The sequence below is a fragment of the Diprion similis genome, chromosome 6 (genome assembly GCF_021155765.1).
Source record: "Diprion similis isolate iyDipSimi1 chromosome 6, iyDipSimi1.1, whole genome shotgun sequence".
NCBI lineage: Eukaryota > Metazoa > Arthropoda > Insecta > Hymenoptera > Diprionidae > Diprion > Diprion similis.
This window is the reverse complement of record NC_060110.1, coordinates 8,005,476-8,023,580: the sequence shown is the minus strand read 5'-3', so window position 1 is coordinate 8,023,580 and position 18,105 is coordinate 8,005,476. Positions and strand designations below refer to the sequence as shown.

At 43.9% G+C, this 18,105-nt stretch overlaps 1 protein-coding gene across 4 annotated transcripts in view; it reads left to right on the top strand.

Annotated features, from left to right (window-relative positions):
* LOC124406626 (fibrillin-2-like) overlaps window positions 1-18,105 on the top strand; it is a 39,498-nt gene that overhangs the window by 16,374 nt on the left and 5,019 nt on the right. For 2 of the 4 annotated variants that reach the window (XM_046882100.1, XM_046882101.1), the window contains 24 exons: window positions 7,271-7,353; window positions 7,541-7,651; window positions 9,869-10,036; window positions 10,115-10,402; window positions 10,649-10,897; window positions 10,979-11,134; window positions 11,218-11,496; window positions 11,579-11,701; window positions 11,786-12,031; window positions 12,119-12,238; window positions 12,461-12,676; window positions 12,759-12,958; window positions 13,060-13,240; window positions 13,319-13,624; window positions 13,695-14,036; window positions 14,164-14,289; window positions 14,534-14,867; window positions 14,947-15,113; window positions 15,197-15,528; window positions 15,612-16,038; window positions 16,116-16,469; window positions 16,550-16,663; window positions 16,796-16,954; window positions 17,427-17,999. In XM_046882100.1, coding sequence (XP_046738056.1) covers window positions 7,271-7,353; window positions 7,541-7,651; window positions 9,869-10,036; window positions 10,115-10,402; window positions 10,649-10,897; window positions 10,979-11,134; window positions 11,218-11,496; window positions 11,579-11,701; window positions 11,786-12,031; window positions 12,119-12,238; window positions 12,461-12,676; window positions 12,759-12,958; window positions 13,060-13,240; window positions 13,319-13,624; window positions 13,695-14,036; window positions 14,164-14,289; window positions 14,534-14,867; window positions 14,947-15,113; window positions 15,197-15,528; window positions 15,612-16,038; window positions 16,116-16,469; window positions 16,550-16,663; window positions 16,796-16,954; window positions 17,427-17,999 — 5,654 coding nt within the window. Of the gene's footprint in view, window positions 1-7,270; window positions 7,354-7,540; window positions 7,652-9,868; window positions 10,037-10,114; window positions 10,403-10,648; window positions 10,898-10,978; window positions 11,135-11,217; window positions 11,497-11,578; window positions 11,702-11,785; window positions 12,032-12,118; window positions 12,239-12,460; window positions 12,677-12,758; window positions 12,959-13,059; window positions 13,241-13,318; window positions 13,625-13,694; window positions 14,037-14,163; window positions 14,290-14,533; window positions 14,868-14,946; window positions 15,114-15,196; window positions 15,529-15,611; window positions 16,039-16,115; window positions 16,470-16,549; window positions 16,664-16,795; window positions 16,955-17,426; window positions 18,000-18,105 lie in introns of those variants that run through there. The other 2 variants (XM_046882103.1, XM_046882104.1) reach the window with 2 other exon arrangements.

The following is an 18,105-nucleotide window of genomic DNA, read 5'->3' as shown; positions in this document are numbered from 1 at the left end:
AACGATTTTCACTTTAATAACAGAATATAATCGAGAAGACCATCACGAAAAAAAGGAAAAAATTATTGCAAGCGTGAGAAATTGCTACCTAATTAAAAGCTAATCAATTACCAATTTCCTGGTGTGATTAATTTTTTCTGTAGAAAATTAAGAAAGTAACAAAAAATCCGTCGATTCTAAATTTTTTTATGCGAGTATACCATACGGACGGTGCATAGAGCATCCCTTTGGTATCAGAGACTGGGATTCCTGTTTCGTCACCGACCTAGTTACGTTATCGCGTCCATGGTTGGGCGTAAAAAGGAAAAAATGTCAGGCTGAAGAACCCAAATGAAATCGACAATACACGCGGGAACAACTTGAGTATAATCAAATGTAAATATATTCGTGTAGAGGTAATACGGGAGAGCTATTAGCGCGATGGGAGATTGTCATAGTACGCAATTAGCCAGCATTGGCTCCATTGTGGGTAAGCTGGTAATTTAGCCCCGGGGCTTCTGCAGGGCAAGCGGAGATCAGACGGTTCACCCAGTGAAGGATAATTGCCGCGAAGCAGCTCCAAAGTCGGACTATTAGCGGATTAGAGCTTAGACTCAATGGAGAGTGGCTAGACGTTAATCTTGATCCCGGCTTCAGGTGTCCTCAGAATTCTCCAAAATGCCTTCGAGTTACGGCAAAGCGGTGAATCCTGAAGGACCATAAACCGCGTGTCCTGCACAACGCACACTTACATTCTGCAAGTGTGTTTGTATGTGTTGGCATTCGTGTAATGTTCCCATATGTGGACACAAGGTGATGCATGTAAATACTTGAAAAATCACCGCCGACGCCGCAGAAGGGTAGCCGAGTAATTTCCATTGTTTGCCAGAGATTGCCTAATCACACTCCACGCGTGGGACGTCTATCAGTTTACAAATATGTACCTTATACTCGCGTGAAATTATAATACTTGTTCGTGCGTCAACTATTATAATATGTACTCGCCCTAGGCGAAGGTATAAGAGGAGGTGTAACAAACACGATTTTGGTTTTTCTCTTCAACTTCGTCATCATCACCGTCTTGTTGTTGTGGTTTTTTTTTGCTGTTGTTGTTTTTCTTGTTAATTGACGAGTCGCTTTTGACTGTTCCGTAATGTGAAGAACTCGAGTTGAACTCGAAAGCTTCGATCATCAATATTCAGACAACGCTTTCACCGAGCGTGAGACCAGTGTTTGGTATATAAAATTTCTTTGCTTTGACATTGTGTTTGTGGTGTTTTTTTTCACCTTTTTTGAATCAATTATTTTTCTATTATACTCCTAGATTGCAGTGGTACAAGGACGCTAGGAATGTGGTTTTCTAAACCTTTCTTAGGTCACGATTTTCCCCAGATAGACTTATTATAAAATGTCGATAGACATCGTACAGTAGCGTACAGAGAGAAAAATCGAAGCATAACTTGTGTGGTCAGTAAATATTTTGCTACCGTCATTGATTTATTCAATGTGAACACGCTTCCTCATTTTTAGCAATTATTTGATATGAGCTACCGTCTTTCATTAGGTTGACCCTATAGATAGACATGCACAGATTCAGGTTTTCAGACACCTTGCAAGTAATACAAAAGATGGCAGATGGACTTACCGCAAGTTCCATATTGTGGATACCTACAATTTTTTAATAAATCGCAGCATCCCATCGTGAGAACGAAAGTCAAAGAACTAACTAAATGGATTTCCCTGTAGCTGCAAAATTAATGGTAAAGCTTTTTAAAAAAATCACTTGACTGCAGTGTCGTTAACCGCTGATTGCTTCGAACACGTAAATATGTGCTAGCACGTATATGCTGGAACAGCGTTATTTCTTTGAGGTAGCATCCACAGCTTAACCTGCAGCTTCGAAATGCTTGATGAATAGTCGAAAGCTAGAAGAATAATTTAAGGGCAGGTCAACGTTACGGAGTGTGAGGTCCCTGCACAAATATTGTACACATCTAATGGCTTCTTACAATATGTATGTACAATATACATACTGTAACGTATAATGGAAAAAATAAAATGAAATAAAAAACGTCTGAGAGAAGAAGTAAAGCAAAAAAAAAAAAAAGAAAAAAAAACAAAGAAGGAAAAATCGATAGATAATCGACTAGGTGGTAAGATAAATCCTCTTTGCGGCGTTCTTATTTTATATAGTCAGTATAGTCAGTCACGCCAACATCCGTCGACGATCAGGGAACGAAGGAACGATCGAACCCGTCGTCGTTAGCGTGCTCCGAGTTAATTTCACCACGTAGGCGCCGATAATCATACCATATACGAGTAGAGATGTGACGCATACGTATTACCAGGCCATGTATACGCCACTGGTTGTTAGGGTGTTCTCTATTTGGCGTTACATCTTGTTAAGACCTTCCTTTAAATTCAACGTAGAAGCTGCAGCTTCAGCTTCCACCTAGGAACAGGTGATCACCCGAGCCGCCGCGCCGCTCGATTCATGGGAACAAGACGTTCTATCGTGTCGCGAAAATACCCTGATTGAAATGTCGCAATCAGCTGAACGAGTTGATCGATCCGAGCAAAACCACGGAATTTACCAAATTTTTTTTATTTATTTCTTTCTATTTGTCTCTTTTTTTTTTTTTTTTTTTTTTTTTTTTTGCAAAAATCTACACTTTTCTGAAATTTTTCTTACGATTTTACTCAAGATGATTTACAAATCTGCTATTCCTCCACGATTATCTATCATATACCTACAAATTTCGCTGGCTTTATAGGCGAGTTCTTCAATTTTTCCGACTAGTAACTAATTTCGGCCAAATTTCGTTTACATTCTCTGCTCCCTTCTGTGAAAATGTTTGAAATTGATTTTTAAATAGACAATCTCGTTTTCCCTTACAATATTCTGATTACCCTATAATCCCTCTGATTTGGTAGATAATAATGTACTTTTATTCGTATTACATCAGTAACGTAAAATGAAGTAACCGAAACTGTTTCCCTTCCACATACATTTGTTGCATTCGGTGATTACGATGATAATTAAACAAAGAATCTTCGAATATACGATTTCTAAAAACTCTTCGAACCCCGTGACAAACGATGAAGTCTCTTATCGAAATGTAGAAATTTACGGAAACATGAAAAAACGGGAACTTATAACGATGGTCCAAAAGTGCATAAAAATCGAAAGTTTTCCCCGGAAAAATGCCAGTGACTTACGAAGCACTGACTCAAAAATTTTCAAAAAATTTCTATAATGAATACAGAATCTCAACTTACAAGATTCTTTAGAGATAATATTCAGCCAGAGAAATCTGCAGCTGAAATTTTCACCAGCGTGTTATTCCATGGTGACGAGTATAACTTGAACAACCCCGTCATCTGCAGGATTTACCCATCAACGACAATGCATTTGACTACCTCATCCGTTTAACAATACAGTGTATTATTCTATACGCTGGAACATCTCCAAAGTTTTCATCATGCGATCGCCCACCCGTGGCTCACCTGAAAATTCTCATCGCTTAGGCACACGAGGGTATGCGTGTAGACAAGTAAATTGTACATACTTGTGTATGTATTTTTATTTACTCTTCTATGTACCCCGTTGCAGATGGAACTCTGTACTTCTTGCCAGAGACCGAGTCGAAACTCCACTTCGAAGTGTAAAGTGCACTCTGAGAATTCTTCCGTACTCACACGAATTGGTTGCTGGCCACTCTCTCTCTCTTTCTCTCTATCTCTCTCTAGCTTTGACTGTCTCGCGCGAACGATGGCTGAAATTGAAAGCCACTCGATCGAAGACTGTTGAGAATTGAGGTTCAAATACGTGTTTTGACTTTTAATTTATACAGTTCGTTTATGTTGAGCTTTAATTTTCATCCATCTATTCGGCGGACGCGCAGCGTTCAAGCTACTGCTTCACGCCTCTGTCACTCTTCGTGAAACACCAGCGAAAAAATTTCTTTCCGTCGGTGTGATTGGTGGATTTTTTAATATTGGAAGTCACGAGACTTGCCTCCTAGTAGTTGTAATATCCGAGTAACAGATTGCATGAAATTTATCAATGTTCGTCCTAGCTATGAATTCGTTTGAATAATATGGCATCTGAATTATGGTTATTGAAACACAACTCTGTGATCAAAGGTTCCACCTTGCCCGAACTCTTATATCTCAACAGCGGATAAGAATTTTTAGTTGGTACTATAGTTTAGTACCATACTTTTCATGACTGATAAAATTTGCCTCTCGTTTATGCAAAAATTTCAAGGCGGTGATTAGAAGCTGGTACAACCGTGAATTGCTTATCGCATTTTTCTTGTTCAGTTCTGTTATCTAGGTACTTTTATCTCCAATGAGAAAAGGGAGCGACATGCGACAAGCCGCATGTGAAGTAGAGTGAGATCCAAAAATAGTTTCTGATAAAAAATTTCAGTCAAATTGTTAGATAACGGAATGCTTTACGTAATGAACTGCCTTCCCTATTATTAATGGTTGTGGCAGATAGCAGGGAAAGGAGTATTCATCGTCTTCAAGACTTACTTTTATAGCGTCATTTAAAGTGGACATTAAATGCGTAAACATTATTTGGACCAAATTCTTCGGTATTTCTAGGATTCAATTCTCAGTTTCCGGAAGAATGGACACCTTGTGATTAAAGTCGAAAGGCATTCGAAAGAGCAAAAACTTTAATATTCAACTAGCATAAATAGTTTTCGAGATATCTATCTTGAGAATGTTAAAGACCCGCGTTCCTCGCATCTGGACAATTTCGAGGGGACACTGTGCCTTGTGGTTTGAAGCCACACTGGACATATGAATTGGTATATGAAAATAAAACTTGAACACCCAATAAATGATCGTGAATAGTGAGGCATTTGGTCCTTAGGGACTGAATGGAGAAAAGCTTGTGAAGAAGCTGCTTATGAAAACGTGAGCATGAGCGGTACCTCAAATTTTCTGCACCTAAAAATACGATCGACGTGCGAAATTTAGAGGATCGAAAGATAAAAATCGGTATGTACCTACCAGTATTATTGGAAAGCGGTGAATTAGCATTGGAAAATGAAAAGTACGTTCCGTATGATAATGAATGAGAGTAAGAAATAGAAAAAGAGGAGGCTACCAGCGGTTGCAGCTGCTTTTAATTACACGGAAGAGTCGGGTAAGAGAGGCGTGAATGGACGCCTTGTCTTAGAGGGCAACCGATCTCACTTTTTTGCGTTTCTCATAGGCTTAACGCGACGACGTGGTTCAGGTTAAAAATAACACTGGCTGGCTGCTGGCTGGATTAATGGCTGTAATACCGATAGCTTTGTAAACAGACGAGTTAACGCGCCGGCACCGCATCCAGATGAACAATTATTGACTGCTGTGCGGTTCCGTCAGCGTTCGATCTGTGTCGTTCCCTCCGGAAAAGGTTGACACATCGCTGCAGGAAAGCCAACTTTTGTACGCTTTGCGACGTCATCCATCACCATCCAGTCGCATACCTGAAGGATCGAAGTTTGGGATTAACGTTAGACTGACACTGAGAACGGGAAATCTCACTTGGGTGTCTACTGATACCCGATACAGCCAACACCCGATAGCCAATACCCCGTAACCTACTGTCAAACGCCGACGATCTCGTCAATGGACACAACATAATACGCCTGATTGAATGCCCGTGCGGGTAAACATCCAGACGCGACACCGTAAAATCAGGGATACATAACAAGGAGAATAGAGACATCGATAGATGTCTTGTATACTGATACAACGAGATGACGGTTATTCTTTTGGTATAAGCATAAATGTTCGGTCGAGATTTCGAGCGGGTAATTTCAGCTTTGGCAAGTCATTCGTAAAGAAGAATTCTTACCAAAATGAGACTTAGATCTTACATATGTTTCGACGGTAGGTTATATGTTACATACAGGATAAAGACGACAATATTCACGAGATTACTTGTACTTTTATCCATTGCTTATACCTACCGAGTTCACCAGAAACCGTTAACATAATTTCCATACCGTATATGCTGCAGAAGTGGAAAAATACAAGCTCTGCTGAGGATCATTATTACTGTACATGATATTACAACGCTGCACACAGCTGAATTGGAAGTTAAAGGAAATACCTTAGACTCGACCTGGATATTTTTGGAAATATAAATATAATAATATTCACAATTTTAAGCGTTGGATTTAATTGGTTACAATTGACAGAAAATATTGGAATGAAATTTGAGGAACCTGACTGTGAAGTTTGATTGGGCTTTAGGTGCTTCTGTGGTTATTTAAAACGATGAAAGTCATGGGTCAGAAGATCTGAAGATCCGTCGATCTGCAGAAAATTTTTGGCCAATATGAAGTGTCAAATTATTCTCGAATTGGGGTGTTATCCGTTGCAAGATACTGGTATTAAATTTCAATGCATAACGCAAGACGTTCAGTTCCGTTTGGCTGAAATTCAACACACGAGAAACACAGTATCCCAGACTCTATCCTTTCCCCGATCACACTTCAAAATACTTTGATAACTTTCTCCTTATAAAATTTTTATCGGCACACACAGCAAATTAAACATGATTGTGTGAAAAAAGCTTCTAGCTATACGGGCAATATACTTTCAGGATCTAACTTCACCCGAATTCCGTTATTTCGAAAGCGAAGAGTGGTGCCAAAAAAAACGTGGATTCAAATATTCAACAAATGTGAGTTACGTGGTGTCGAAGGCACTGCAATGGCCCTTTTCGTTTGAGTACGAACTTTCACGGAGAGGCTAAGCTATAGTGGTCCCTGGTTAATTAAAATCTCTAGATTCTTCCGAGCCCTGTACATACCCAGTGAATGCAATTGGGTCTCTCGGCGCACTCGCCGCCCATCAGGTACCCATAGAACGCGTGATGTGTGAATCACCGTTCTCACTATCACCATCCGGTGAGTGACACAATCCTACAGTCCATTCGTGTAATATTTCTTCATTTGTATTTTTTTCTTAAATTAATTAAAAGACCCGAGAAGAAAAATGTTGCGATGATGATTTGTTCGCAATCTACGGGAAGCTGGAAGTGATTCAGATGTGCATATAAGTATACAACACACATGTCAACGAGCGACTGCATAAATAGGATACGGTTTATCGTATAGTCAGTCACTCATATTTTCGTCGAAGGCGCACATTCGACTCGTTAGCACAACCATCACTGAATCACGATGAAATCACTCGAATTGTTGTTCAATATACTGTCTTGCACATGGTAACCAAACGTTGTTGAATGAAAGATCCTTTTATTTATCTGTTGCAGGCCAAACATTTGCAGGACGAGGTACAAGAATTACTGCTGCCCAGGCTGGACCATGAAGCCCGAGTCAGGCCTGTGCGTGATTCGTGAGTAATCATGCATAGATAGATGAAACGTGTAGAGAAAACTCAATAAATTAGAATGATATTAACTATTCTAAAACGGAGACCCGAACAAACGACACGATTCGCGTTAGAACATATTTTCCAACCTACCGTCGAAATTTCAAAACTAGTACAATTGTGCCAAGCGTTCGCTTCTTCAATGTTTCAGCGGTATGTTCGAGGCGATGTGGAGTACAGGGTAGATGCATAAGACCGAACATCTGTATGTGCGAGAGTGGAACAGTGGCCTCCGTCTGCAACGCACTAGGTCAACGTAAAGGTGGGTGCAAGTACTGTGACTTGCTACTTCAAACTTGAAACTACCAGCTCCTATTCACGGTTCCGAGTACTGCTCACACCGACAATGTAGATTGGGTACAACCCCGTACAACTCAACTTCAAATGAAGATATGTAGCCTCTGATCCATCCTGAACGCTGATAGATAGAGGCATCGACGGAAGACATAAATACCGACAGATCAGTGATCAATCAATGAAATTTTTTATTCTGAATCGTAGCCGTTTCATTCCGTAAGTCCTTTGCTAAGTCCGTCGAACAAGGCGATGGCGGGTATTCCACGAATGTTGTTTAGATTCACTACCTGCGGCACATTGCAAATAATACCAAAGATCGGGGTGACATATAAGTGATACTTGACCTGCACTCGGACTCGGTTTTCGCCAAGCATATTCTATCAGATACATAAACGAGAAGGCAGAGCAGGCAGAGAAGGGCAGAGCAAGTTCGTATCTCGTTCGAGACGCCTACCAGACCGTCTGGCCTGCCTACAGAAGTCAATGCCTTCGTCGGTTCGAACCACGTCAACCGGCTTACCGTAATCACACGACGGTGACCCTTTCCCTTGGGATACCTCATGCCATGGGATTTTTAGGACAATGGAGATTTTGCAATTCTGGTATGAGCTGGTGGAGTGAGTTCCGCAACGGCAGCGTCTCGAGTTGGCGAGTACCGATCGCAATCGTACCGGGGAAGTGATGAACCGTAGGTACCGCGGCTGCACCGCGTGCATTCCATTTTGAATTCAATACAGAATGAATCAGCTGATTTTCAGCTCGATATTAAACACGGCCCGATAACCATCGTCTTGTCGGAAAGCAAACAAGTCATCAGCGTCTCTCAACGCACTTGTAAGCGCCCCGTCGATCGCTTCCATCAGTCGGTAAGCTGCGCTATTAGAACTCGTGCTGAGAACCTCACCCGCCACTCGACCAAAGGGCTGATTTATCGTGCGACTACACTCATGTAGGAACAGAAGCGAGCACCTTTGAGAATTCTAATAGCGTTTCACACCCTTCACGCACTGTTCATAAATTATGACGTAAGATCTAACTTCTACCTAACGACTGATTGAGAATTTCTTTATGAGTGTGCCGGCGCGTTCTTTACATATGTGTAATTTACACGCGTGATGATAGGTATATGCGGATCTCAATATCTGCGGGGGAAGGTTTGAGCTAGATTTGTGTTCAAATAAATGCGGTCTCACTATCTGTGCTGAAATGGCGAACAAACAGGCTTGTCGTTGACTGATCTTCCCGAATAAAACATGTGCCCATCCTGCTTCCGGTGTAGCCAATACGACATCATAATGAACATTTATATACAAACTTACTGTATGCAACCGGTAGAGTCCGCAAAGCAGGCTGTCCGTCTTGTAGAAATGGCTGTTTCCTTAGTCAAATAATAAAACGTGATATCACTGAATGGATCTCTTCACTCCCAGATCACTCCCGTTACAAGTAATCCCACGTGAATAGTCTTAGATAAAGCTGAATACTGTGTATACGTGTCACAAGGCTTTACAATCTCTTGTTTTAATTTTGAAAGCCCTACGAATGTTTCAAAACTTCAAGAAGCTATTTGAATATTTTTGTAGAGTGAGAATATGGAAATTCAATCAAATATCTCTAAGCAGAAAACTCTAAACTCAGCCGTAGGGTCAGTATCACATACTTCTCAGAGTATAAATCAAACGGCAACAATTAATTAGCATCCGCCCAGTTGTAATTAGACTTCGTAAACGCGTTTTTAATGTATCTATTTCACACATGCATCGAAGGGATGGAGTATACGTGCGTTGATTTACCGGGTGCAGTTCAAAGTGAGAGAAGGTTGTGTGGGTTGGTCGGAGGTGTGCGTCCATTGGCGTAAGTAGTACATACTTAGACGAGTACCTGTGGACGGGCCGGAGTGCCTACGGGATAGACACGATCTGATTATAAATTCGTACAGTGATTACGGCAATGCAGGCCGTCTAACTCGAGCCAGAGTATGAGCTCCCCGGGGATTCCGTCGTAGACAATCGAGATCTTTAATCGTTCTAGATTACCACGAAGTATGCCCTCGATGCAACGGGTTTTTTACTCCCGTGCTTGGAACAGTGTCTTCATAGTTTCGAAAAGGATAAACGTATGCCTAATAAATGAATCAGAATCTAGTCTTCCATCAGTTCCCAAAGTGAAACTTTGTTCGAAGGCCCATACACCGTCTACGAGAGCGGGGATGCAAACAGAAACGGTGTTATCGGCAGCGGTAATCAACGTGGAGAAGGTGGCTCTTGCAAAGCCCAGTGCATTCATGGTAACTGCGTGGATGGCCGCTGCCAGTGCAGGCCAGGGTATCAGGGTGAATTTTGCAGCGAACGTGAGTTGAAGACATGCTCGATGAGTAGAAAACGAAATTCTGCCCTGCTGACGCACACTCACCACCATTTCTTTTTAGCAATTTGCAGAGAACCGTGCCTGAATCAGGGCCGATGCATTGGGCCCAATCGATGCGCCTGCATCTACGGTTACACGGGCCGTCGGTGCGAGACCGACTACAGAACTGGACCCTGTTTCACGAAGGTAAGAAATGGTCAATGTCACGCCAGTCTTCGTGGCGTCGTGTGCACTCGGCAGTTGTGTTGCGCAACTGTTGGCAAAGGATGGGGTCATCCCTGCGAACGATGTCCGATAAGACTCGAATGCGAACCTGGATACCTCAAGACTAATCAGGGAAAATGCGTTGGTGAGTACCGAAGATGATGAGTAAAACATTTCAGAAGTTTCATTTATAAGAACACGGTCTAATGAAATTTATCTAGGATCAGAGACGCGTGTATAATTTAAGTGTTCTAAAACAAATATTCAGTACATTTTTACGAATAATTCGCAAAAATGGAACACTTTTGAATCTGTTGTTCAAACAAACTGATAAGTGGTAAATGCCTCGTGACATTTATGAGACATACACTGTTCTTTCGTATCCTAATAGACATCGATGAGTGTGAGGCAATTCCGGGACTCTGCGAGGGCGGTAAATGCGTCAACACCCTTGGTTCGTTTACTTGCGAGTGTCCCCAGGGCCAAACGAGGGACGAAGAAACTAATGTCTGTAAGGACCAAGACGAGTGTCTTGATGAAGGGGTATGTGCTGATGGACGATGCGTTAATACTGACGGTGGATTCTACTGTCTCTGTAATCCTGGATTTATCCAGAGTCCGGATCAGCGGTATTGCATCGGTGAGTAGACCTGCACTTTGACGATCTATTGATTTTCTCCCGTGATCCTGTTCCATGCGAATAGCATTCTATTTTTCACAGACGGACGTCAGGGTCTTTGCTTTACGGCTGTGAACAGAAACGGCCAGTGTAAGAATCGGCTCGACATTAGACTCAGCAAGCAGGATTGTTGTTGCGGTAAAAACATGGGCCGAGGCTGGGGCGACTTTTGCTACAAGTGCCCAGCGGATGGAAGTGGTTGGTTACATTCCATAAGAACCTAATTCTTCTGACGCAGATCTTGCAATTATAAAATCATATCTTAACTTTTAAACTGACAGCCGAGCGCAGGAGACTATGCCAGGAGTCGGCGAACTACACACTCGACGAGTGCGCGATCAGACCAGGGATATGCGGAAATGGTAAATGCACTGACACGTCGGACGGATATGAGTGCCAGTGCTTTCCAGGATATGAGAACAAGAGGGGCAGTTGCGTGGACATCGACGAATGTCGTTTGGGAAAGTGTAAAGGAGGGAACTGTGTTAACTTACCTGGAAAATTTGAGTGTCAGTGTCCACCCGGGTTCGTCGTATCGGGCGATAACGAATACTGCACCGGTCAGTAACGGAAACATGCTTCACTCACTTGTAAATAAATAATGAATGACGAAACTTCATCAACATATTTCCTGGTTTCCAGATCACGACGAATGCCAGGACACGGGCATGTGTGCAAATGGTCGGTGCATCAACATGGACGGATCTCACAAGTGCGAGTGTAATGACGGCTACTCATTGTCACCAGGGCAAAATGCCTGTGCGGGTAAGTTACCTTGATTAATTTGTTCATCAGAGCATGGGAAATAATCCAAATGAAACGTATTCATGCATGGTTTGTTCATTACAGATATCGACGAGTGTCTAGATAACCCAAGGATCTGTCTTAACGGGAGATGCGAGAACACGCAAGGGTCATATCACTGTGTTTGTCAACCCGGCTTCACTGCATCAAGAGACGACACCTTCTGCGTGGATATGGACGAGTGTGTATCGGGGATGTGCGATAATGGGAAGTGCGTGAACATGGAGGGTTCTTTCAAGTGCGTTTGCGACCCCGGCTTCCGCCTTGGGCCCGATCACAGACATTGCATCGGTAAGCAATTCGGAAGTCGCTCTTCCTTATCTGACGCTGTATTTTAACGACGTTCACGGCACTAATGACCCTGATATGTCGTTGCAGATATCGACGAGTGTCAGAGCGCGCCATGCCACAACGGGCGTTGCGTGAATACTCCTGGAAGTTTCTGGTGCGAATGTCACGTTGGGTTCAATCTTGGTCCCGAGGGAAGGTCTTGTCTGGGTACGTATTCACTTTATTTCGTCACGGAAAAAACCCTCAACTTGGGTGTAAATTCGCACCCTCAACTTTTTTCTTACGGGATTCTGGCATTATCTATGAATTGAGGGTGCCAATTCGCACGCAATTTAGGTTTTTTTTTCATGAGGGCTAAAGCTCTCGACCCCCGTGTCCACTATGCCTCACACCTTCCGCCGAGAGACAACCGTAATTACCTTCCCACAGACACACGAAGAGATTTGTGTTACTCCCAGTACAGGGACGGCCAGTGCTCGAATCCAACCTCCGCCGCTGTAACCCGATCCAGCTGCTGCTGCTGTACGGTTATACTTGGTCAGCCGATGGCTTGGGGTAGCAATTGTCAGGCGTGTCCTGTCCCAGGCACGACCGAGTTTGATGCTCTCTGTCCCCATGGATCGGGGATGACGTATAATGGGGATGGTAAGTCTTAATGGTAGATCAACAATACAGATGGAAGAAGTCGGTGGCCAAAGATACACTCTGCAGATTTCCCTAATTTCAGACATAAACGAGTGTGCCTTGAATCCTAATATTTGTGTGAACGGTGGCTGCGAAAACCTGATGGGAACGCATCGTTGCATATGTGACACTGGCTATGAAGTAGATGCAGCAGGCAAGCTATGCACAGACATTGACGAGTGCGCGTTGGAAGAAACTCTCTGCAGTGGTGGGCAGTGCCGAAACACCCCAGGAAGTTTTCAGGTATAAGACACTGCGCCAAATTTCGTCATTCCCGATCCACGGAAGACCAACGAGCGGCAGTCACCCATCAATCTGACAGTCAATATCTGATCCTATTACAGTGCACCTGTCCCACTGGTACCAGGCTGAACACCTACAACCAGATGTGCGAGGACGTTGACGAATGCCTGGAACTTGGGCCCGATGCTTGCATCAATGGCATCTGTATCAACGGACAGGGATCTTACGAGTGCATGTGCAGTCCCGGATATATACTCGACAACACTGGACACATATGCATAGGTTCGTACTCTTCACTTTCCGACAGTACGTAGCGACGTTCGAACGTTTCGCTTTTGAACGCCTCGTTTTCTCGCCCAGATAACAGAAAAGGCACCTGCTGGACGAAGATGGTCCATGGACGGTGCGAGAACAATCTTCCACGTCTTGCCCTGAGGTCGGAGTGCTGCTGTTCGGTCGGTCTAGCCTGGGGAAGCCCGTGTGAGAAGTGCGATCACTCGCTCTGCGAGTGCTCCGTAGGGTACGCGAAGGTTGACGGAAAGTCATGCACCGACGTCAACGAGTGTGAACTTAATGCTGGCATATGCAAAGGCGGGGGAACATGCGTTAACACTGACGGTTCTTACCGGTGTGAATGCCCACCGGGTCTCACCCTCGACACCACACGTAAGTTAAGAAGACCGCTCTTTCCGCAAAATGAATAGTCAATAAAGATTTGACATTACATGTTTTCTAGATACAACTTGCATTGACACCAGAGAAGAGACCTGCTACACAGAGTATAGACACGGACAATGCTCAAACTCGATCGAGGGACGATTCTCTCGGATTCTTTGCTGCTGTTCTGTAGGTCGAGCATGGGGTAGCGACAAATGCGAGGCCTGTCCAAAGCCCGGGTCGCAGGCAAGAGCTGACCTGTGTCCTAAGGGTCCCGGTTTTGGTGAACGGAAGGACATTAATGAGTGCACTGAATTCCCGAACATGTGTGTCAATGGCAGGTGCAAAAACACCATTGGCAGTTACAGCTGTAGGTGTAACCAGGGGTACGCTCTTGACGAAAACGGAATAAAATGCGTAGGTGGGTAAGATGAACTTTATGGGGGGGGGGGGTAAGTTTCATCCTGGTCGGGTATGAAGTATTGTGATCGATATTAATCGCGGACTCCTGTTTCTTTCTCTCTTTTTTCACGATCTTACATGTACAGATATTGATGAATGCAGTATCATGCACGGCGTGTGTGGTAACGGCACCTGTCGCAACACCCAGGGGAATTTCCAGTGCGATTGCAATCCTGGCTACCAGAGTAGCGAAATTATGAAAATATGCATGGGTAAGATAACGATCATGTAAAGAACCATCTTTAAACGCTTGCTCGATCACTTTTGGGTTAACATCCCATTACATGAATTACGAATAATGATGCATGAAATCAATGAATTCACGTTCACCGAGAAAGTGGGAAATAGATGATTCAAAGAATAACACGAAAAAGACTTAACAATAAATAATCATTTCCAAAACATATAACAACTATAATACCATCCTCAAAAATGAGTGGCACTAATCGATTGCAGATATAAACGAGTGCGAAACAACGCCGGGATTGTGCCGAGGAGGTACTTGCGTCAACACGGAGGGAAGCTTCAAGTGTGTATGTCCGCCAGGGCATGAGCTTGCTCCTGACAAAGAGTCCTGCAAGGATATAGACGAGTGCTCCAGGACCAGTGGTATATGTTCGAATGGCGTCTGCGAGAACATGATGGGAACTTATCAATGTGTTTGCGACGAAGGATATCAACAGACTGGGCTAAAGTCCCATTGCGAGGACATTGACGAGTGCTCCGCAACCAACGGAGGATGCGAAAACATCTGCCTGAACACACCCGGTAGCTTCTCATGCTCTTGCAGGTATACGGACATGTTCATTTCTTTATCGAGTATACCGTTAGTACATGGTGACTGATTATTCATTCCGAATGTTAACTAGCACCGGATTCGCCTTAAACCTTGATGGACGCTCGTGCACAGACGTCGACGAGTGCAAAGGAAATATGAGGATTTGCAACGGAGGAAAATGCACGAACACTTTAGGCAGCTACACGTGCACATGCACGGACGGATTACTACCCGGCAGCGATGGAACTTCTTGTATCGGTAGGACCTAAAAAAATAGTGATCAGCCAAACTGCTATTTTTTGATAAAAATAATCAAATTGCTGAATAAAACGTTTTTGCAGACGTTGACGAGTGCGTGTCGCAGCCCCACGTCTGCGGTTACGGTCAATGCGACAATACGATCGGCTCATACAATTGCCGTTGCGAGGAAGGATACTCTGTAAAGCCAGATAATGCTAGAGAAGGGTGTACCGATGACGATGAGTGCATGCTCGACGCGTACACCTGTAGTGAGTTTGCCGACTGTCAAAATACTCAAGGATCTTACTCGTGCACATGTCAGGAAGGTTTTGCCGGAAACGGGGTCGAGTGTAGGGACATAAACGAATGCCTGACTAACAACGGGGGTTGCGATGCAAACGCTCAGTGCATCAACACCGAAGGATCATTCAAGGTTGGTAATGCGTAATCATAGAGGGAGAGGGGTGAAGATCGAAGAACCGATAAGTCGACTAAATAAATCGTTGATTTTTTCAGTGCGTATGCGATGCTGGATTCAAGGGCGACGGTCATTCTTGCAAGGATGTAGACGAATGTTCGAACGACTCAACACTCTGCGAAAACGGCCACTGCCTCAATTATCCCGGTTCTTTCCGGTGCGAGTGCGAGATGGGATTCATGCACCCTGACGAGAACAACGAGCAGGCGTGTGTCGACATCGACGAGTGCGATTTATTCAACAATCTCTGTGTATATGGTAAATGTGAGAACATATTCAGCATGTTCCGTTGCGAATGTGACGATGGTTACAAGCTCGACAGCTCTGGAGGTAACTGCACCGACATCGACGAGTGCGAAAGTCCTCAGTCCTGCCAGTACGGAACCTGTATCAACACTGAGGGTAGATATCTCTGCGAGTGTCCTGCTAATCACGAGCTGGTCGAAGCTGGAAACGCTTGCGTAGGTAGGTAGCGTAATGAAGATTTGGATCTAATAAAATCCTGACTACCGAGCTCTAAGAATTTCTCGTTATTTCTATAGACAGAAGAATTTCCTCCTGTTTCACTGGATACGAATTCAGTAGTAACAGGCCTCAGTGCGTTTTTGACATGTCAGCTGCTGTGACCAAGGCGACCTGCTGCTGCAGTGTGGGAACTGCTTGGGGTAACCGATGTGAGGCTTGTCCTATAGTTGGAAGTGCGGAGTACAACGAACTCTGCCCAGGTGGTCCTGGTTACCGACCAAACTCCATCACCGTCCTTTTGGAGGACATAAACGAGTGCGAGGAACACGATAACATTTGTCAGAATGGTCACTGCACGAACACATTTGGGAGCTTCATGTGCTCCTGCGATGAAGGTTACGAGCTCGATCATACCAAGACGAGCTGCGTCGGTAAGAACATTCAACTTGCAGACATTTACAGGCTGAGTATAAAGGTATAACTGTGGACATATGATATTCTCGTATTTCAGACGTTGACGAGTGTAGTCGACATCCTGATATATGTGGCGTTGGACGTTGCATTAACGATCAGGGAAAATATCACTGCGAATGCCCCGAAGGTTACATGCCGATGCCTGGAGGAAGTGAGTATTATTAGCTGCAATGGTCAATTATTCGCTTGGCAATTCAAGATTACATGCATAAGACGATATTTTCATCACAACAATGTTACACTTTCGTCATAACGGCGTATTTACTCGCAAATTATTCCGCAGAGGAGTGCGTTGACATGAGGAAAGAGAGGTGCTATACAACCTTCGAGTCCGGAACTTGCGACCATCCTATGATGCGGCCACAGACTCGTATGTTGTGCTGCTGTTCGATGGGTGCAGCTTGGGGCAGTCCGTGCGAAAAATGCCCTCGTAAGGGAACACGTAAGTTCTCAATCTATACTCAATTGTGATAAGGATTTCCACCACGTAGTTGAAAATTTGATTTTCGAAACCTATGGAGCCCGTGTCAAATGTCTTATTTTTAAACAGTGAGGTGAAACAACGTCGGCATATCTGCACAACTGAAATGCTATATTTTACATGCTAGGGCTTTCTCTGGCGCATGCGCACTTTCGAACAACTCGATTTTACGTATTGTGTCGATGAGCATAAGTGATCTAACTTCAATTTTACGCGCTATCAGGCACTCTCGTTCCTCAAATCAAATTTTCCTTCACAGGTGTTAAAAAAATTGCGTATGTCACACCGTGTGAACGCAACACTAGCCTTTGTGGCTCACGCTGCAAACTTTTCACTCATCATAAATCAGCCATCTCTGACACTTATGTAACACAATGTACTAATTTCTTATTTTCACATACTGCCTTTTCAACAAACGATCTAACTTCCACAGAGGAATACGTGACCCTTTGCGGCCGGGAGCCTGGACAGATCAAGAACCCGATAACTAACCACACGGTTGAGATCGATGAGTGTTCTCTGATGCCTACGATGTGCTCTCATGGTCGGTGTCTGAACACTCCAGGTAGTTTTGAGTGCCAGTGCGAGTTTGGTTACATTTATGACGAAGACTCACATCAGTGCATAGACCAGAACGAGTGTCAACAGGTTCCGAGTCCTTGCCGCGACAACGCTCAGTGCATTAACGAGCAGGGTTCATTTAAGTGTCTCTGTCCGGCCGGGTACAAGCTTGGCATCGATCAGAGAGACTGCGTTGATATCGACGAGTGCTACGAGAACCCCGGTTTCTGTAGTAACGGAGTGTGTAAAAACCTGCAGGGTAGTTTCCAGTGCGCTTGCAATCAAGGGTTCCAGCTTACCCGAGACAGGGACTCCTGCGTTGATATCGACGAGTGCAAGCGCAGTCAAAATGTATGTAACAATGGCTCGTGCATTAACACTCTTGGAAGTTACAAATGCTTCTGTTACGACGGATTCAAGCTAGGTCCCAACAACGACTGTGAGGGTAAGTGGTATTTCGATATCGCTACCAGGTTCAATTTCACAGCTCAAGTTCAGATACTTCGAATATGAAACAGTGATAGGTCGCTGATCATCAGCAAAGACAATCG